General features: G+C 45.5%; 1 protein-coding gene across 1 annotated transcript in view; it reads left to right on the top strand.

The window, feature by feature from the left end:
* LOC138567042 (sodium/calcium exchanger 1-like) overlaps positions 1–22,058 on the top strand; it is a 728,531-nt gene that overhangs the window by 112,178 nt on the left and 594,295 nt on the right. The window contains exon 2 of the mRNA XM_069644865.1: positions 1,447–3,228. Within this exon, the coding sequence (XP_069500966.1) occupies positions 1,469–3,228 (1,760 nt within the window). The 5' untranslated portion in view covers positions 1,447–1,468. The remainder of the gene's footprint in view (positions 1–1,446; positions 3,229–22,058) is intronic.

The raw sequence follows: 22,058 nt of genomic DNA, 5'->3' as shown, positions 1-22,058 counted from the left end.
GGCTGGTTTCACAGGATCTTTGCAGTGATGGGCCGCGGGTAAACTTCCCCTTCATGGCCCTCCCCTTTTATAGACCAGGTTTGTGGTCGAGTCACGTGATTGCTTGACTGAAGTCAGATGTGTGAGTGGCATGGGTGTGGCCTGTGATTTGGCGCTGCCGGCGCACGCTACTAGTTCCCCAGCTGACATGAGTTGGCTAGCGGTCAGACCCGGGGTTCCGCTAGTCATGTTGACAAAACATGTGTCCGCCATCACAATACCCTTTCCTCCTCTTCAGAGCTTCTCCCCTTGTAGGACGACAAAGCTGATATCCAGCCTTGAACCTGCCGAGATCTGCAACGAGTGCTTTAAGAAAGCAGCACTCTTGCACATAATTTAGGGCACACAGAGAACCTCATTTTAAAACTAAAGGGGTGGTTTAATGAGGGTTGAATGTCGAAATTAGCAATCGGATTAAAACAACATGTCCATGTTTCCTTTAAAAGTGTTTCGGCTGATCCATGTTTAGCATGTGTATGTCCTAAGAAACAGCTTTGTTGTTATTTTTTGCTTTACAAAACATCAACATGTGCTGATTTGGCATCCCTTAGACGACCAAACTCATATGTACAGATCAGTGCTAGAGGACCATTGTATGGATGGTTCCTTCTGCTGATATCGTCTTCACCTTCTGTCAATCTCCAGCACAACCAGAAATGTCATCAGGCTAGTATGATAGTCGCTTGTTTTGTTCCTCTCCCACCCCCCCCCTCTCCTTCACCTTTTGTCATTCCCCTGCACTTCTAAAAATGTTGTCAGGCCTAGTATGATAGTCGTCGTCTGTCTCATCTCCTACCTTCCCTTCCCTCCCTCCCCTCCTATCATTGTCAAAGCTCTTGAACTTTCTGAAATGTTGTCAGGCCTAGTATGATAGTTAATTTCACATTCTTAATGTCTCAAGGCCTTGTAAGAATGTCATTGTATTTTTCCTTGCTCCCTCCCTTGTCTTGAAGCGCTTTGAAACACATGTGTGTATAGGCTCTATAAAAAATAAACTATCACTATCAATATCAATATCTGTAAAATCCTAGGTTCTAGGTGATTTGGTTGAGATTATTTTCTCGAAGTAAATTTCATCGATTTATTTTAATGGGTGTTTTTGCCGCAAATATAGCTGGGTGGAGGGTACTGGGGGCCCCTTAAGCCCCCACTCTCAATATACTCAAACTCACACCCCACATATATTTGCGACAAAATCAGGTACAAAAAACTCGATTAAATCTACTTCGAGCAAAGATGCTGTGACCAAACTTCCCATTCCCAAATCCTGCACTTGTACAAATGTTCACTGGGGTGCTCAGGTCAATAGAGACTGTTGAGAATACTTTTGTTTGTTGTTGCCCTTTTGTACAAACAGCTTATCATCCTTTCACCTTTTCACTAATGTGCATTTTTTCCCTTCTCCAGGTGGGGGGCGAAACCTGCAGCAATGGCGTCCATCTCCTGCTGCTCCCTATTTTGGCATGCCGCTGGACTTCTCCTCCTTCTCCTCTTCCATGTCCATGTTGCCAAGATGGAGGTCCTTGAGGGCGTGGATGGAACGAACTCTAGTGCTGCCTCTTGTGAAGAGGCCACTGAGTGCGAAGAAGGGGTCATCCTCCCCATGTGGCTCCCCCAGAACCCATCTGTCGGCGACAAAGTGGCCCGAGCTATTGTGTACTTTGTGGCCTTGATCTACATGTTCCTAGGAATGTCGATCATTGCTGACCGCTTCATGGCCTCCATCGAGGTCATCACCTCTCAGGAGAAAGAGATCACTGTCAAGAAACCCAACGGTGAAACAAGCACAACCACTATTCGGATTTGGAATGAGACAGTCTCCAATCTCACGCTGATGGCACTAGGATCTTCCGCCCCTGAGATCCTTTTGTCTATAATTGAAATTGTAGGCCATAATTTTCACGCAGGGGACATGGGTCCCAGCACCATTGTAGGAAGTGCTGCTTTCAACATGTTTGTCATTATCGCCATCTGTGTTTACGTGGTCCCCGAGGGGGAGACGCGGAAGATCAAGCACCTGAGGGTCTTCTTTGTGACAGCCTCTTGGAGCATCTTTGCCTACATCTGGCTCTACCTCATCTTGGCATGGTTCTCTCCTGGAGAAGTCGAAGTCTGGGAGGGCCTTCTAACATTCCTCTTCTTTCCCATCTGTGTGCTCCAGTCATGGATTGCTGACCGACGACTCCTCTTTTACAAATATGTCCATAAGAAGTATCGGGCAGACAAGCACCGTGGACTTATTATTGAAACACAGGTCGAAGGCCAGTATCCCAAAATGGACATTGAGATGGACAACTCCCACAAGGAATCCCTCGATGGGATGCTCACAATCCCAGACGATAGCAAAGATCTAGAAGATGAAGCTAGAAGAGATATGGCCCGCAACTTCAAGGACATGAAGCAAAAGTACCCAGAGAAAGACATGGAGCAGTTGATTGAGATGGCCAACTATCAAGTATTGGTCCAGCAGCAAAAGAGCCGTGCCTTCTACCGCATTCAGGCCACTCGCATGATGATTGGTGCTGGCAATATTCTCAAGAAGCATGCCGCTGACCAAGCGCGTAAAGCTATCAGCATGCAAGAGGTCCGCTCAGATGAGGATGATCGCGTCACCAAGGTCTTCTTCGAGCCATCTCAGTATCAGTGCTTTGAGAACTGCGGCTCCCTAGTGATATCCATTGTCCGTAAAGGAGGTGACCTTAACAACACGGTTAAAGTGAACTATAAGACTGAAGATGGTACGGCTAATGCTGGCTCCGACTATGAGTTTGCAGAGGGCACCCTGGTCTTCAAGGCAGGTGAGACCCAGAAGGACATCACAGTTGGCATCATTGATGATGACATCTTCGAGGAAGATGAGTACTTCTATGTCCACTTAAGTAATGTCCGGGTTCTGTGGGTAGACCATGGCCTGGACCCCAATGAGGCACCACCTAAAGCTTGCCTGGGGGCTGCCAAAACTGCCACAGTGACGATCTTTGACGACGACCATGCTGGCATCTTTACCTTTGAAAAGGAGTCCACACACGTCAGTGAGAGCATTGGGGTCATGCGAGTGAAGGTGCTGAGGACATCGGGGGCCCGAGGCAAGGTTGCCATTCCCTTCAAGACTATTGAGGGCACAGCCAAGGCCGGAGAGGACTACCAGGAGGTGACCGGGAAGATCGAGTTCCAGAATGACGAGACCATGTGAGTACATGGCATCTTCATTTTCTAAGTCACATGAGGTTTAAATATCAAATGTTGCATGTTTCATTGGACTCTGATGGCCAACTAGTCCAAGTGTGACAATGTCATGTTATGTTACATTACATATGGTCTGTAAAGTGTGCCTTAGACATTTAACCAGTCTGCATGGCGCAATGTAAACAAAGCGTACTCCTCAAAACACGCCCAATTCTTGCCTGTTGCAGTGGAGAGAGGATTTACGCAATTCAAGGTAACCTTTCCTGACTTTATACATCAAGTCGATCAGTTGAGAAAGTTAAATGATCAATCATGGTGCGGTTCAAGGCATTTGTGTTTTTCCCATTGACCCATCTTCAAATGTTGGACATTTGCAGGTGAAACAAAATGCGGCCCGGCTTTACTTGGGTAGCGTCCTCGAAAATAAAGTTACCCTCTTGTGGAATACTAGCTTCCCTTTAAGAAATAAAGTTCAGTTTACACATTGGCTTGGTGAGAGGGACACACCAATCCTGGGTGGGTAAAATAGCTGAACATCCGGGACGGGATTGTGTACTATAGGGCCTTCTCTGTTCTCCTCTGAAGGTATAACTTCCTTTCATCGCGGGATGTTTTTTTGCTGGGTTTTTTACTGCTAATATTTAATGAAAAAAAACTCAGCTAATTTTTTGGGGGGTTGGAATAATATATATTTGGGTTGTGGGCGTTCGGGATCTTATAAAAAATAAAAGTGGATGTGGGTCTGGGGGGAACCCCCCAAAAATAAAAAATAAAAAATTCAATTAGTTTTTTCTTTGAAAAAAAAATGGTAAAAAACCCTGCGAAAAAACATCCCATGATGAAATGACATAGAACCCTTCCTCTGACATCTGTGATTCAAGTCAGAACCAGACGCTCTGGGAAATTGTTTCCGGGTTATTCTAAATGAGGGTCAAAGGGGGATCTGAGGGGTTACAGACATGCAATGCAACCAGACCCCAAAAGCAAAATGGCCTGATGGTGGAAAACGAGCATCCTGGGCAAGGAGGCCCAGGGAATTCCCAAATGGAAGGCAACGCTGACTTCAGTGTGCAAGGCCACCCGGCTTCCCTTCTCCTCAATAGAAAAGCACATTTGAGTTTACATGGGCTTCGTATCCTTTAAGGGACCTAGTCCCAGGGGACCAGCGGAGACCATGTGGGGCAATGGGGCTTGCTCTTTTTACTGTGGACGTGTGAAGCATGCTTTGTTTGTCACTCAACCCTGTTGCAGCATCTCAATGTGCTTAGAAGAAGCTGGATGTCAGCATGTTAGCGCTATTGGAACCCACCCAATAACTCGATCACATGGTTTAGTTTTTTATTTATTCTTTTTTTTTATACTCAGAAATATACAGAACATGAGAATAGCATGAAAAACAAGAACACCCAAAATGTATCTTAAAACATATACAGTAAATTATCAGAAGACAAATCATTGTAAAACACATTTTCAGATCCCCCAGTACCCCCTGACCTCCAACATCAAAACATCAGAATGGAACTAGTACATATCCAAACATTTGCCCCAAATTTTGTCAAACAACAGCATTTTCCGTTGTCTTCTGCAAATTGTATTCTCCATGTTTGCAAGTTTATACATCTCCTCAAACCAATCATCCAATTGTAGTGCAACTCGAGACTCCCACCCCCGAAGAATCATTTTCTTGCTAATCATAGCTCCCCTGAGAAGCTATTTATTCTGCAAAATTGTCAAAGCATCTAACACCTCATCACATCCAAGTATCATTGTCTTGAAATCAAGAACAATATGTTCCCCAAGCACCCTCCAACAAACACTGCATGCTTCCGACCAAAAGTCACGCACACGTACACAATTCCAAAGCATGTGCTCTAATGTCCCAACTTCTCCTGAGCAAACTCAACATTCACTCGAGTCAGACATCCCTCTCTTCTCCAACCTTTCAGGGCTCCAGTAGACTCTATTAAGTATTTTGATATGCCTTGATCTCTTGCAAAGAGTTTAGTTGAAAGCTTGGGAGGCCACTCGAGGAGCAGGCTCGCCCAAAGTGAGGCCCTGGCTTTAAGCTCCTTTCAGGTTACTGACTGCCCAAGGCAGGAGCTGCCCACGAGCCCCACCTGCTGCTTTCGGTCCCAGTTTAACAACAAAAAATGGGATCATACAGGAGCGCTGCTGCGTGACTTCATTGTATGCACTCATACCCCGCTCATTGATTGGCTGGGGGCAGGAAAGGGAGTCCAAGCACTTCATGCATTGGTTTGAGGGTCGGGAGCGAAGTTGCGATTGCCAAGCTGTTTGTGAAGCATGTTGCTTCACAAGGTACGTGCTGTCTAGCAGACCTCTGCTTTTCACTCCTCAGAACCTGCCCCCATGCCCCTTTCTCTGGTAAATTGAGGGTGACCACATTTTGAAAATAAAAAACCGGGACAGGCCACAAACATAAACGTAGGACTAGTGCACCTAGATCAGTCAAACTCCCAATCGGTAGGATAGCACATTAAAATAAATACGATTTCCAGTACTTCTCTTAAATACAAACTGGCTGTATTCGACTGTGACCATAAGTATGTTAGAAAAAAAGAGCTTTGATTGTTATTACAGGCTTTGCAATGTTTGCTTCTTATCCAGTCTTTTTTCCTTCTTCAAACCACCATTCACCAAAGAAAATCTGGCGCTAATTCCTAACCCTCTCTCACATTGCTGCCATCTCCTTTTCTCTCGCTCCTAGCCCCCTTCCCGACACCCCCATCCACTAGGGTGACCAGATTAAAAAAAAAAAAACGGGACAGGCCATAGACATAGACGTAAATTAAATAAAAATAAAACTGTAGTCCTACTTCTATATCGCTGGCCTGTTGCAGGGGTTGGGGGGGCAGAGAAGGGGTGTGCTCACAGGCACACTCCTCTCATTGAAGGAGAGTGTCGGGGAGGGGAAGGGGGAGGAAATGGGGGCGTGAAAAGCATTCGCGCAGGGAGGGTCGCACCGGGACCCGATTTCGGGATTTTGAAATCGGGTCCTGGCAAAAACCGCGACCGTAGCCCCCCACCCTTGCAAACCCGGGACATTGTTTATACAATTAAAAAACTCCCGGGACCCTGGGACGGAGGGCAATTTCCCAGGACTGTCCCGGGAAAACCGGGACGTCTGGTCACCCTACCATCCACCGAAGAACACTGGCACGGCACTGATTCCCACCTTGCCCTACCCTCTTGCCCAATTCCCATTCCCCACGCCTCCATTAAAAAAAAAATCCTGGAGCTGGCCCTCCTCCCCAGTTTCACAAAGCCGTTTTCTTGGCTCTGCTCGCATTTGGCCCTTAGAACCAGGCCAGACCCCCCTCTCTCAGCCGCGGCTACACCCTACCGCAAGTTCTCTGCATCTCCTAACTCTAGATGACCCAACTCTAAATCAGTTATGCTTTGGCCTCCTAAGAGTCCCCCATTTTGTGCAGTGATGACAATTTCTGCACTGGGTGTTCGCCCTCAGTGATTTAAGTCAAACTCGAGGGCGGTGCTCTGGAAAAGGGGCGTGGCAAAATTATGCTGGCCATGGCCTCAAAGAGGGGGACTTGCAGCGGCCACCACGAGCCTCCATGCATCTTCCGCTGGCCCTGAAATCACCCCTGACAAAGCACCAGAGCTAGTTGCTGCTTTGCATAATATCTAAAAGCATTTTAGGAACACAGAATAAACACACATTTTCAAATATTACGTATACATTAGTTGTTCATACCTGCAAACCCTTCTGAGTTTATTCACTGGCCTTCCTGCTTCTTTCATTTATAATAGCATCCTAACAGTAAAATGACTGCAAACTACGAGTCACGTGTAACCATTTGGAATAGGGTGACCAGACGTCCCGGTTTGGAATTGGGCTCTCTGTCCCCCTGTCCCTTTAGTATTTTAAATTTAAAAACCCTGTCCTGGTTTTGAGTAAAGGGCGGGTGATTACAATTATAATTGTAATTGTAATTATTTTCATAACACTTTCAGAATTTTGAGGATTGGCTCAAACCCCCAACCTTTCAGATACAAGTCACAACACTTACTGTCTGTGCCACAGAGACTGGCATGGACATGATTGCACAGCAAGCCATGTTATACCAATTAGAGCAAAAGATTAATTAACATGCCAAGATTCATAGACACAACTGCACAATTTAGACCATATGTAATTTGTAGAAAGGAGAAGTGCTGGAAATAGTGTTTGGTGGTGGTTGTGGAGCGGTTGGGGAGGGGCGGTAATGGGTGCACTGCAATGGGTAGTCTTTCTTTTATGTTGTTGGCCGTCCCAGTTTTTCGGTTTGCAAATCTGGTCATCTTAATCTGGAAGCATGCATCCTTCGGGCGTTAGGTGCTGGCTTCGCTATTAGTATTTCTGTCACGGCATATTCATTATCCAGCCCTACCTCCAGTTGGGAGCTTACTCGGGAGGCCTGGGGGTACCTTGGCTCGTGGGCAGTTTTTGGAGACTGAAAGGGCTCTGCCCCGCCTGGCCCTGGCCACTTAAAGCCCTGTCCCTGCTGAGCCTCTATTTTCAAGGTTCCATGTAAATTCAACTAAATAAATTACCCCTTAACCAACCAATATATGCATATTTTCGAAGTAATTTCCACGCAGTAAATTACCACGAAGTAACTTACTGCGTGAAAACAACGGGTGACCCTTTTCACAGGAAGTCCCCAGTAGGTTGCCAAGCAACCATGGACGGATATTGCCACCGAATCCCCCAGGAACGTCTAGAAATTAGCCTATGTCATCTCGAAACACAGGAATAATGCATACTTCAAATCTTCTTGATATTTGGAAACATTCTCCAAAACTCTATGAACTTACCTGCTCACAATATGCGCCAATTTCTTTGTAATACATTCGTCCTAAGCAGGGGAGTCATTGCCACAACGAACCCCAAAAGAAGCTCCCCGAAACATCAGAATCTGTTATCATGTTTTTCTCTGGCGCCGACTCGCCCACACAGGTGCACCCTGGGAATAATCTCTCATTTACCCTGTTGGCCTGCCTCTGCTCTGGGCTCCCTTGAAGACAGTGTTGTGCGGGGCGGGGGCAGGGAGGGAGTGCTTCCATCTACTGACAGATTCAAGCACAATCCTACCGGGGCTAGCCAGAGAGCTTGCGTCCAGGGGAGGCTAGGCTCATTGGTATTCGCCAGGCAGAGCTCTGGACCTTCATAGTCTGCTGGGCAGAGCAGGCTGGAGACAAGCTCTCGCGAGAATACCCCAAAAGTTTGCGGCAGGCTGGAGGTGCAAGGCAAGGCATCAGTGGTGCTCGGTGCCTGCTCGAAAGCGTTAAACAGGATCCTTTCAGAGCTGTGCTCTTGTGTTTTTTTTTATATTTTAATACAAAACTATGATAATCCCATGTGATCCGGCTGACAGCTGGGCATGTGTTGTGGAACAGTACTCTGACAGCTGGTCAGGCAGGGCCTAGGCACAATGCTCTGATGGGGAAAGTTTCCAGCATTAACAGAGTGGCGGTGGGTGAGACACGAAAAAAAAAGGCCTGCTACTTGATGCACCTGGGAAAATGAATGCTAAACTGACATATAGTCGCTCCTGCCCCCCATATGATGACCTGACTCCGTACCCTCACCCTGCAACATTCGGACAAGAATGGGACATGGAGCACACAGCAACACTGCTGTCAAGGACAGGATGCTCAGAAAAAATGTCACGCCACAGTAAGAAAGGGCTGGACTGGCTGGCCCCGGCCCGACTGAAGATGTGTGGGGGCCCATTCCAACATGATGGTTGGGGCCCCTGCTTAGAGCGAAAAAAGTGTGAGGCACCCGTGGGATGCATACATTACAAGGGCGACAGAGATAAGGTTAATAGCCGCAGATTATCATGAGACGGCCAGCCAGCAGAGAGCTTAAACACTAAATGATCACTGAAGAGCTCTACACCCTTCTTTGTCAGCAAGTGGCTGATGTTGAGGAACCACTGTTAGAAGGCAATGAGGTGATAACACTTCTGTATATCCTGTGGGAAAAGAAAATGCAGCTTGTAATGCAAGCACTCACTGCAAAGTGCACATTATAAGCCCGAGTAGGAAAACAGAGAAAAGAATATGTTGCCATGCTACAAGACTGCTGACTGGTTGAAAGGCCCCAACACTGTCCCTGGGCTGTCCCCAAATGCAGTCTAGCCAGTAATAACAAAAATCATACTTGGTTTCAAACCAAGAATGCTAGGCGTTATTACTAGGCTGGACTGGCATTTGGGGGCAGCCATCTAGCCCTTTCTTACTGTGGCATGACTTTTTTTTTATGGGCGTGTATGATAAAGCAACAGTTTATCATAGATGCCCAGAAAAAAAAAATCACCTGACAGTGCTTGGTGCCCCTCCAGCTGCAGTCCTGAGTGCATTCACTAGTCTAACTTCACAAAGAAGTCAGATCATTTCTTTGTGAAGTCGGACTAGCGAATGCGCTCAGTTCTGGAACTGGAGGCAGAGCACTCAACACTGTCTGGTGTCCGTGTCCCACGCTGCTGCAGGCTGCTGCGCTGGCCAAGAGCGGGGAGTGCACACAAGCACCTGTTAGCTGCGTGCTGTGCTCCTGCTCAGCGCCGTCCTGGCCCTGGCTGCAGGACACCTCCCGTTCGGCACCATCATTGTCAATGAGGGTGCCGAGCGGGAGGTGTCCACAGTGCTTTTAGTGGGCCGGGTCCACCCGGGCCGGGCCCCGGCAGTCTCCAAAAAGTGGGTCTGAGCTCCCGGTCCCACCTTAACATTGGCGGGACACATTATCCTGCCGCAGCCGCGACGGGAGATGCGCCTACATTAAGTCAGGCAAGCTGACAGAAGTGCCAGCGAGCCACGGCGACGCTGTGACTAGCTGGAACATCTGTCAGTCCCTGTAACTTCGGTCACCAGAGGGAATTACTGTGGCTTTGTTTCCCCAGGTCGCTGAGGCATCTTTAACCCTCAGCGACCTGGGGATTCCAAAACATATATAGAGGTTCATAAAAGATGGCTTGAAAAGTACACGATTCAAGCCATCTTTTATAAAGCTTTGTCGACGAACAAAGACGCCTCAGGCTTTGTCCGTCAGCAAAGCTTTATCAAAGATGGCTTCAATTGTGTACTTTTCAAGCCATCTTTTATAAACATAGAAATGTTTAAAAAAGATGGCTTGAAAAGTACGCAAACCATAACGTATGCACACAAATATATAAATGTTATATATTTGTGTGCCCACCTTACTATGGTTTGTGTATTTTTCAAGCCATCTTTTATATACATAGAAATATGTTACATATTTCTATGTTTATCAAATATGTCTCGCAGAGTACACAAACCATAGTAAGGTATGCATACACATATATAAATGCTTACATGCATTTATATATTTGTTTGCGTACCTTACTAAAGTTTGTACTAATTTAGGCTACGCCCATCCCATAAACCACGCCCCCAAGTGATGGATCCCCTCCTCCCCTCGATTTCTTACCCCACTTATAGCCCTGGGGGTCCCGCTGCCAGGACATTTGGGCTGGCGGCTGGTCACAACGCAATGAATTATTGTGCCCAGCAGCCAGCCCAAATGTCCCGGTCTGGCTACTGAATGAAGCTGACCCCCTCAGGCTCAGTATGCAAGTTCCCCTGACGGCAGAGCGTGTCGCATTGATGAATAACCGGTATTTTGCATGCAAGGTGGCATGATAGTGAGAATTATTTGTGCCTAGCTGGTAGCTGGACTGGAGGGAACAGATTTGTGGGGCGCTTGGAGCTCCGGAGAAAGTGAAATAAGATGTGGCATTTATGTAGATGAAGCGTGTCACGTGACATTCGGTGGCCTTGTCGAGTGCCTGGAGTGGCCCTGGCTGACCTGAGGTAGGGGGGGTCTCTTCACTCCTTCACAATATCCCATCACACTCAATGCCTTTGCGGGTATTCATTTTGCTGTGATCCGGTTGCCCCATTTCCACCTGCAGAACCGGACACCACGTAGCGCCCACACAAAAACCTAAGCACAGAAACAATTACACTCGCTGGCAGAGAAAGACAAGGCAACCTGGCCTGGGTTTAAAAATGCGGCAACGAGGCTTTATTTATTTATTTATTTGCAATTTGTAAGGCGCGTACACAACAAATGGTGTTTCAAGGCTCCACAAGGCAAAAAAAAAGTTTGGAACAAGGGAGAAAGATACAATAAAGGTTCTACTAGGCCTTGTGACATTCGGATCATGTGAGTGCAGAACAACAAGTGAGAGGGGGGGAGAAAGTGACGGAATGCTCAAAAAGCTATGTGCTAAGGTGGGAAGGGAAAAGGAGGAAGAGGCGAGGTGCAAGTGCTGAGGGGAGGCCAGAGGGCAAGTGCCAGGGATTGCATAGGCGAGGGTCAGCTTGATAGGTGCAGGAAAGGAGGGGAAACTGAGAGGGGGTCTGCAGCCCTGTAATACTAAGAGGGAACCAAGCCCCCAGTCACTGAGGCAGAAAAAGGTGTTAGCAGGGGAGGGGTAGAGTGAAGGAGGAGGAGAAAAGGAGGGTCTTGAGGAGCTTCCAGAACTTTAGGAGATCTGGCTCAAGCCTGAGGGGGGCAGGGAGACCATTCCAGAGGGAGGCTCCTGCGAAGGGGGGAGATGTACTCCCCACTCTTTGCTCAGAGAAGCATCTGATTTCCAGAGAGTTGGATCTAGCAGACTGACGGGCTCTAACAGGGAGGTGTGTAGGGAGAGTAAGTTGGATATAGCGGGGTCACAGAGCCCAGAAAGTCTTGTGGGTGATGCAAAGGGTCTTGAATTTGATCCGTGCAGCCACCGGGAGCCAGTGGAGAGATTTTAGGGCTGGAGAGATGCGGTCCCTCAGCTTGAGGCCAAGGATAAGTCTTGCAGTCCTATTCTGGATTAGTTGAAGGGGGTGGAGGGAGGATAAAGGAAGATTGAGGAAAAGGCTGTTGCAGTAGTCAAGCCTGAAAAGAACCAGAGCTCTGGAGACAATGGGGGTCATTCCGAGTATGGCGGTAGGGGGTTAACGGCACCGGTAAGGATGCCGGTGCTGTTAACCCCCTACTGGCACATTCTGAGGTCCCTTAGCGGGTCCCACCAGGACCGGCTGGTTTTACCAGTCGTCCTTAGCGGGACCCGTTAAGAGACCATGGAGCTAATAACGGGCCCGCTATTTGCGGGCCTGCTATTAGCTCCTCCCCCATTCCCATTGAGCCCTATAGGGGCCCTATAGGGGCTCAATGGGAATGGGGAATGGTATTCAAAATGGGGACTTACCGGGTCCGCATAGGTCGGAATGTCCCGGTAAGTCCCCATTCTGACTACCCGGACCCGAGTTTGGAGGCAGCCATGGTGTAGTAGCACCATGGCTGCCTCCAATCTCAGAATGACCCCCAATGAGTTTCTGGGGGAAGGTGAGGAAAGGGAGAATGCATCTGCGGAGGTGCAGGTGATAGGGCACCTGCTTTCTCCTGCCACGAAGATGATGGTCACTTGAAGGAATGCCAAGGGGAAGAGGGTGCGGTGGGCTTGAAAGATTGCTGCGGCCAGTCCCCTGGTTCCTGGCTTCCTTTCCAGGCCCACCTCCGGGTTTGTATGCATTGCTTAATACTTAATGCATTACTTCATCAGTCCCTTTGGAACTGCCCCCCTGCCAACTTGAAACTCGAGGAGAACCATCTACGGTTCCGGAAGCTCCTCAAGACCTTCCTCTTCGCCTCTGCCTTTGCCCCTCTTCTCTCCTGCTGATCTGCTTTCTCTCTCGGCACTGTTGCACCTGGCCACCCTATGTACTTCGGTCCCAGGTAACTGCTCACCCTGCCACCCTCCTGCACTGCCTCCTGGCCAGCCCTTGCACTGGGGCCTGTATCTGTACCTACAGAGCCCCCACTTCTTTTGCACTCATCAGATACACCCCACCTGACTAACCTTCACTTTGCCACTCACAGGCTGCACTACCACTGTTTTTTGATCACCTTATTTTTGTACTTATTTATCTTGTTCTCTCCTATACTCTGCACTTTCCAATGTTTCCCCTCCCATGCACTTTCCCCCCTTTTCCCCTCCCCATGGACTTGCACGTTCTCAATGTCACTGGGTCTAGTAAGATCATTGTTTTTGTTTTCTACCCTGTTCCCCTCCCTTTGCCTGGTCGCACTCTGAAACACCTGTGTACGAGTGCGATATAAATAAAATATCATATCATATCACATCATAACTCGGTTCTGGTTCGGCCCAAGCCATAGTAGGTTCCCAAATAAGAGCTGACTGACCCCAGCTAAGGTAGTGCTAATTGACCTCTTGCTTCTGGGATGTCAATGCGTAACCCTCGAAGGTGGACGACTATTTGCTTAACTGGCTCCACAGAGGTTGGTGTCACCAGGTGCCTTAACTGGTTCTGCCCCAGCATTGGTGAGGACAATAGAAATCATCACTGAGCCACAGTGCCTTCTAAGGGAGGTAGTGCGAAAAAAAAACCTTTTCCTGCCGTGCACTGCCACCTAAAAGATCTTGACCTGCTGTGGAGCAATGACATCAATGCTCCGGGCCATCACCCTTCATACGTCACCCAGCATCCTGAGATGATATATATTCTAGGATGGAGGGGGGAGAATCTGGCGCCCAGCCATCTCGTGACCCTCCCACCCTCTCTCCAGGGTAGAGCCCCACAACCAGGGGCACTGGGTGGGTGGGGGTGTAGCTTGCATCTATGCTGTCCCTCTACCCAGAGGGCCAGAAACCAGATAGCATACACACATACCCAAAATCCTAGACACAGAAATAGTTTGACTCATGGGCAAAGCAGGACACTACAACTGGGCCTGGTTTGGAAAACGTTGCCAACGGCCCATTAATATTAGGTTTAGTGTCAAATTATGATGTCACCATGATCCTCAACAGGTCCCGCAAAATCTGTAAAGGCACTAAACTCCTGGCTGAGCAGCACCCCCACCAACTACCCAGCCAACTCTATTTACACTACAGTAGTCTTCAATATAATTCATTCATGTATCTATATACAGTGGCCCTCATTACAACCTTGGCGGAGGACCATGGTGCTATTAGCACCATGGTCCATGCCGCTAAGGTTACGATTCCGCCATGGTGGATGGTGGAATTACCGCCCCATTACAAGGTGAGTGGGGCGGTAATTCCCCATTCACCAATGGCTCCTTTCCCATTCCCATTTTTGCCCCATAGGGCATAATGGGAATGGGGAAGGCGATAATTACGGCACCGTAAATTACGGTTGCCGTAATTATCACCAAGGTCCCTTAGCGGGTTGGTTTTTAACACCTGCAAAAAGCAGGCGTTAAAGTCACCATCCCGCTAAGGGACCTTGTAATCAGGCGGTAAGTGTTTAACGGCGCCAACGCTCTTTACGGCGCCGTTAAACACTTACCGCCTGCGTTGTAATGAGGGCCAGTGACTTTTTTTTTAGGAAACTCGATAGTTATGCGAAGTGACAACCATCTTAACTCGGGGCCCCCACTCCTGTAGCTGTCACCATGAAGGCTTTTTTTGTCTCATTGCTGATGCCTGATGTGACTGCCTGCCTGTGCCCATGGACTGAGCAAGAAGAAGAGACCGAGTTAAGATTGTCATCACTTACCACACCTGACAAATTTCCTGGGGTGTGTTGTGACAAATTAGACCATCTTAACTGAAATGATTTCACATAATTTCAGGAATCTTGCTATGCTATATCTTCTCCAGAGCCCACTGGCCCGGCCTACGGTTGTGGTCATTTGCCACAGCCTTTGGCTGTGGACACTGTCCATGCTGCCCCACACACTAAATAAAGACAGAAAATCTGGCCATGGTTTTAGGCCATGGCCATTGGGCCCAGCCTATGGCCAGGGCCTCTATCCCCTTCGTAATAACTAACCAGACTCCACTGGCCTTTAACCTTGGCAAGTGGCCACATTATACAAATTAGGCAAAGAAGACAGTGGGCCACCTGTCCACGTTCTTATTTGGGACCATATGGCTTTCGACCATAGCCAGTGGCCACAATCTTTGGTCGTGTTCACTGTCCCCTTTGCACCATTTAGGCTAAAAGACCATAGCCATGGACGGTGGGCCGGGCTTATGGCTGTGGCCAATATACTCTCAATTTTAAATGATCAGATCCCACTAGCTACTGGCGGTGTTGCACCAACACTTCTAAAAGCGCATGGGATTTATTCTCCCTCCTTTCATTTCTGCGGTAGTTTCCTGCAGGAAATGTCTGCAATAAAATACAGCAGTTACCTGTATGAAGCCTTGTATTACCACAGTAATCATTCCCAATAATACTTCCCTCTGTAATGCATCATTTGTCATTTACTCGGGTAATGGGAAAACACTCGATCATTGAAATGTCTTCTGCATCCCGAGGGCCACTCTGGACGTTTATCTCTACACTTTTCTAGATCCCCCATCTGCCTCACTCAATCTTCCCTGACTCTCTCCTATTATCCCCACTTACTCGCAGGTTCCCATGACCCATTTTATTACTGAGCATGCCTTGTGACATTTCTGTGCGAAAACCACGGGATTTCAGCAGTAAGGTGAAAATGGGATCACCAGCCCACCTGAAATTCTCCAACTACACATGTGGTCCTCTTTCCTGCACCTAACCGCTACCTTAATTTGAATCCGCCCCCCTGCTATGCCCCTCCTGCAAATCACATTTTGAGCCCTTTTCTTTTTTTGACTTTCTGAGGGATTCCTGCGGTAATTTCTTGCATCAAGCCAAAACAAATGGCAGATTTTCAGTTCTGAAAAGACTCACTGCTGCAATGTAACATGGGAGATATTTAAAGTGTTTTTAGACTGGGGGCACACCCTTCTCCGTTGAATCTTTTACAAAACTACTGGACGGGTTTACAGCAAACAAAAAAGGAATATCTGTGATGCTTTGTTCCCAACTTGTTTCTTATTTTGTGCAAATATGTGCAGCGGTTTTCACGTTACAGATGTTCAACTGAAGCACGTTAATCACTGTGCAAAAATGAGCGGGGGTACCAAAAACAGCTTTTTATTGTTTTCTTGATAACTTTGTTACTGTTTAACACATTTTCCCTAAAAATATCAGCTTTGAGGTGTCGTGTTAGTGGATCATTTTGGAACATTTCATCCAAAACTTAGTTTTGTAATTGCTTTCAATTGCAAGCAGAGGACATAATACCACAGAAGTATCAATGTTGGTGGTCCCTTGCGTGCAATGAACATGTTTTGCTAAATCACCCACTCAGTGTTTTAGCATACATTTTGAATAGAGTGTTTGGTACACTCCTTTTGAAAAAACAAGATATCATTTCATTTGTGAAAAGTCACAGTTGCTGCAATGCTCCATGGGAGATATATACAAGGTGATTTGGACCTGGGGCACACCTTTCTCTATTGGTTACTTTAAAACTACTGGATTGATTTACAGCAAACTAGAATAAGCCAAATCGCAACGCTTTGTACACAACTTCTTATTTAGTTCAAATCCATCCAGCGGTTTTTAGCAATGGGAGTTTTGGAAAAGTAATGCAAATAGGTTTTATCTTAATATAACCATTTGAGCCAAGTCACAGATGCTACAATGCTACCTAGCAAGCCGCACTGGAAGTTCACCTCCAGTTCAGAGCCACATCCACAAGGCATTATGGGCATGCAGATTAGCTCGAATGCAAGCCTTTTGCAATAGAAAAATACCTTTGTCTTACATATGTATATGATATTATGGGAATTAGATTTAATTTTGATAACATTTGATACATTTTCCCTAGATACCGTTATTTCCCACAGTGATGGTCTCAAAGTTTCTGATTATTTTTTGACAAATCTACCTGTTACCTTTAAAGAACACACACAGATGTTGATAGAAGTGATTGATTTTATATTGTGACACAATAGATTTTTGTTCAACAATCAATATTTCTTACAAAAAAGAGGCATTGCTTTGGGTACTAAATGTTCTCCTCTTATTCCAATATTCTTATGTGGTTTTGGGAAGATGGCTATGTATTTAAGAAAATGTGTACAAAACGGGTGTTTTGTCCTGGCTGTCTGTAGGAGTCAGAGCTAATTGCAACTTATTTATTGCAAGTCAACGTTGTGGAGTATATAGAAACAATAAGATGTCTTTGAATTTGTGGCTCTCTCTATCACTGTTACCATGCAGTATGTTCATGCATCAATTTGTTTCTGGCTTTGATCTATGCTTACCTCTTACATGTGTTTGAGCTTTGGTCTGTTCTATGGGTGGAATGACAGTTACTTAATAAAAGCTGCTCCTCCCCTCGTAAACAAGCTAGCACATGTGGATTATTATTCTCTTTCATGTACACCTATCCTAAGATATGCATAAATAGTGCCACCGAAGGGTAGTGAATACTCCACAACGTTGACTTGCAATAAATAATTTGCAATTAGCCCTGACTCCTACAGCCAGGACAAACCCCCCTTTTTGTACACATTTACTTATAGCCCTTAGTCCTGGGTCTGTGTTGGGCACTCCCTCCTGTGTATATTATGTATTTAAGAATGCAGGAAATGTGAAATGAAACATTGCCATGTGGCTCCTGTACATCGGCAAACTGGTTGTCATGTGGAAAGGCTCAGATTCAGAACTTTTAAATTTGTCTTTTTTGAGTTTTGGATCTTTTAACTTTTGTAGAAGACAATTTGGTTCAAGCTTAGACGTTTTGTAAATCCACTGCAGGTAATTCTATTTTACATGCCACTTTATCTCATCCCCTTAATAACATCAACAATATTCCCAATTCCTAAGCATAATTGTTTGATTGGACGGGACTTCATGACTTCTAGTGTAGATATGAGAGCACAGTTCCTAAAGAGAGGTTACCCTAAAAAGCTTATTAAGCAATCTTGTAATAAATATCCATAATTCTGAGGCCTAAATTATTAAATCCGAAATAATTTGAGACCAACAACCACCAATGGTTTATAATCGGCTAAAACCGTAGGTATTCTTGATAAACACTGGCACTTTCTGACTAAAGATAAGGTATTATTGGCAATAGATGCTGTTTTTTTTACAAACAAGGAAAGATTTTGGGGAGCTTGTTAACTAGAAGTCACTATATAACACCTCGTAATCCCTTATGTTTACATAAACAGATGGACTCTACCCTTGTGGGTCGTGCACAATTAGAAAATTAGGTATCAAGACAAACATGTTTCAAACAGCACAAGAATCATGGGAATATTAGGTAAGAGACCATATAGACTGTAATAATGACTTAGCAGTCTATGGCCTTGTTTGTCCATCTGCTAAACTATACATTGGAAGCTCTATATGCAGACTTAAGATACACAGCTTAGAGCACACTAGAGCCATCAAAAACATGGACATGAATTACCATTCCACTTTTCGCAAGTCCATGAAAAGTATATCAACCTTCTGAAATGGGTTAGATTCAGTAGGGTCACACAACATCCTCAGAATTGTAATGGAGAATTAATTCTGAAACAGCTGTAAACTAAACAGATTGTAAGGTTTAATTGTAAATCTCCCAATGGTTTAAATACCATGGAAGGTTTCCATTTCCTTGTCATTTCTGAGCATTAAGCAATGTATTATAAGTCTGAATTTTTTAAGAGTGCTTCATGAATGTTTAGTACAATTAGATTATTTCATAATTTATCATTAAGTATTGTTGTGATGTATTTTTGAGTATATATTGGTGTTATATAGATATATTTTTGATAATGGCATACTATCTATTGGTTTTGAACGCATACTAAACTTTTTCTACTAAATATGCTTTTTAGAATATTTGCACCACTGTGACATATCTTATGCAACTATGTAGGTATTCGATTGTTGATTAGGATTATTGATATTATTTTGAATTGTCATCAAACAATTCCATTTATATATGAATATTTTATTCTCTGGAAAAGCGACTACAAACTGATTTGTGATAAAGCACTTTGCACTTTAACTTTGTTCTTGGATATGCACACTTTGCACAAGTAGGTGTCCGTTTTCTTTTAAGTTGGACTACCTGAGGACCAAATACCCATTGGAATTGTAGTACTGAAGTTTTATTCAAATGACTGATCGTTAGGAAGGGTGCCTGTACATCAACCGGTTCTTCAGGCAAAACACATATATAAATCAAAACAATTGAACCGCGATGGTGAGGCTGTATTACCACATTACTCGTAAAATTATTATTTTTTTTATTTTATTAGCATTAGCTTCAAAATAAGCTTTTTACCAGTTATAGTTTAAATTCAAGAAAGAAAAGAAAAAAAAAGAAAAAAGGAGAGAGAAAAATCCATAACACTAAGACATACAATACAACCATTTCAACCAATTAATACAGGAGGAAAAAAAGGAGGAAAATAAGAAAAGAACAAAAGAAAGAAAAGAGACTGCAACCGAACAGAATTAGCAGCTCCTGCTGTCAAATTGTACAGAGGTACATTTCTTTGTCACTTCTCTCCTTCAAGCGTTTTGAAGATGATTGATACCATCTCTAACAAGGCAAACATTATAGATAGACTTGAGCCCTGTAGCAGTTGTAACCAAACATCTTTCTTTGTTAAAGTTCGATTGTTTACAAAAAATCTGCCTAATAGATTACATCGAATGTCCTTAATAACTGGACAGCTCATGATGAGATGGCAAAGTGTTTCCATAGGGTGACCACAGAGCCGGCATTTGTAGTCTCTCATGTAAAATTATTATAAAAATATATATATTTATTCAATACAGTCGCTATTCAAAATTTCATAAAATGCACCATATCATATAGGCAATTTGAACTCATTACCCAAAAAAAAAAAGAAACCAAACAACTCTTCCATCTATCATCCACAGTCATACCAACAAATGTCTACTTACACACTCACACAGAGTAGCAAGAAGGACGGTCAGACCTCATAAAGACCCCCTTGTTGCTCAGGACGCACAATTTACACAATTAATTGTAGGGTCACAAGCTGTTAAGCCTGTGAGCAGATAGTTGAAATCAACTCGAAAAGGTAAGCCAATGCAATTCCCAACTGAGAAGAGCGCAGCTAAAAGGCAATAAGGTAAGTACCCCACGCCTAAACAGTACCTTTGGTTTGAAGAAGAGTGGTCACGCTGGATTCTGTCTTGCTACAGCAGTGCAGACCCTTGTTCCTGAGCCTCAGTCGTGGGGACAAGAGGGAGGACTTCTGGAGGGCTTCTGCAGCGGTACTTGGGAGGTCGTCAGCAGCTTTGGGCTCTTTTCGGTTCAGCAGCACTTTGCGGTTTCAGCGCTTAGCAAACAGCACTGTTGCGGCTCTCGGACACCAGTTGGACTCTCTTTGCTCCCTCGGTCCTGCACTCTGGTGAGGGGACTCTAGATCTGGAGGTCCTGCTTAGGAGTCTCCTGGAACTTCTAGCCAGATTCGTTCTGCGGCAGACGTTGCCCTCGACTACAGACACTCGATCACTGGCATTGGGCTTCCGAAGAAACGGAGAGGCACAGAAAGTCAGGAATGGTGGTCCCTGTGGAGTTCGTCTCAGGGTTAGTTGGTTCCACTAACCCAAGGGGAGAAGTCGTTCTGTCCGGAGCTTCTCTGTCGAGGTGATAAAGGAGTTCAGCACAGCAGCAGGGCTTCAGCGGGAAATTCAAAGCAAGCTTTGTTCACAGTTTCTTCATTGGGTCTTTCTCCCAGTGGTTGACTCTGCCTGTAGTCCCAAAACCCTCACCTTTTAAGGAGCTTTCTTCCATTGATGCACAGCTTAGGCTTTCAATCACACAGCAGGGTGGCTGTCCTGCATTCAGGCATTCCTCACATCCTCTCCTTCCAGACACACTTGAGCCAGGGGCGGCCTTCAGGGCTGAAGCCCACCAAAGGCAAGACAAACAAAGGGCTCAAATCTATCGCAACACACAGAGTAAAACCCTAGAAAGATCTCACAAACAGAAAATGGGGAAAAAAGAAGACATGGGCCATTTTGACAAAATGGTCACCCGTGGGTGCTGTACTGCAGCTGAGGGTTCAGACTGCAGTAGAAAAGCTCAATGGTGGGAAACAGCAAACCACTGCCACCAGCAATTTAAAGTAGTGAAGGTAACATCAAAATGTTACATGCAAGGGTAGAATAAGGGGCTACTAAGTAACGCCCCCTCATTCCACATAAGATGGTGTGTGCTGGACCTACAAAGAGAAAAGGTAAGTAAAGTCAATTTCACTTTACTATTCTTGGGAACTGAAGAAAAGGTATTTAAACCTTATGAGAAATCTAAAGGATTTCTCAGTAACACTGCACTGAAGGTGCTGTGGGTCACCCTACAAAAAGCAGATGCCTATGGCGTTTGTCACACTCCAAAAACAGTGAAAACACAAAATCCAAATCAGGTAAAAAGACATGAGAGAGTGAGAAAAAGGTCTCATTCACTCCAGCGTTAAAATTAAAAAGTCCTAAGTCCAGCAAAAGAGCTGGGGGTCTCTAAGGTGGGAGAATGTTAGCACAAAAATGAAAATTCTCCCTATCACTGGCTTTTTGGTGACCTATAACGCGGCCACCCACAAGTCACCACCTCAGAGGCATCTGGGGGCACTCTTTAAGATAGTGTTTCGCAACAGCAAAAACGGAAGAAAGAGAAACTCAACTAAACAACTCTGAGCCGCTGCAGCAAAAAAGTCGAAACAATCAGAGCCGAACAATCTACTTTCGTAAAGCAATATTCATTTGCAGTAGAAAAAAAGAAAAAGTTTAAATTAGAAGCCAGAGGAAATGTTTATCCGTGTAGTCATCGCATTGCACTCTCTGGCTATCAACGCAACCGAGCGATGAGGTCACATCCTCACCACAAGCGCGTGCTTCTCTGCGTTAACGGTGTACTTTTTCAATCTGGTCATAGCCGCGGGCTGCAATTGATG

The sequence above is a fragment of the Ambystoma mexicanum genome, chromosome 2p, assembly GCF_040938575.1.
Source record: "Ambystoma mexicanum isolate Mex_15411 chromosome 2p, UKY_AmexF1_1, whole genome shotgun sequence".
Classification (NCBI taxonomy): Eukaryota; Metazoa; Chordata; class Amphibia; order Caudata; family Ambystomatidae; genus Ambystoma; species Ambystoma mexicanum.
The sequence above is the reverse complement of the archived record's forward strand: the minus strand, read 5'-3'. Positions and strand labels throughout refer to the sequence as shown.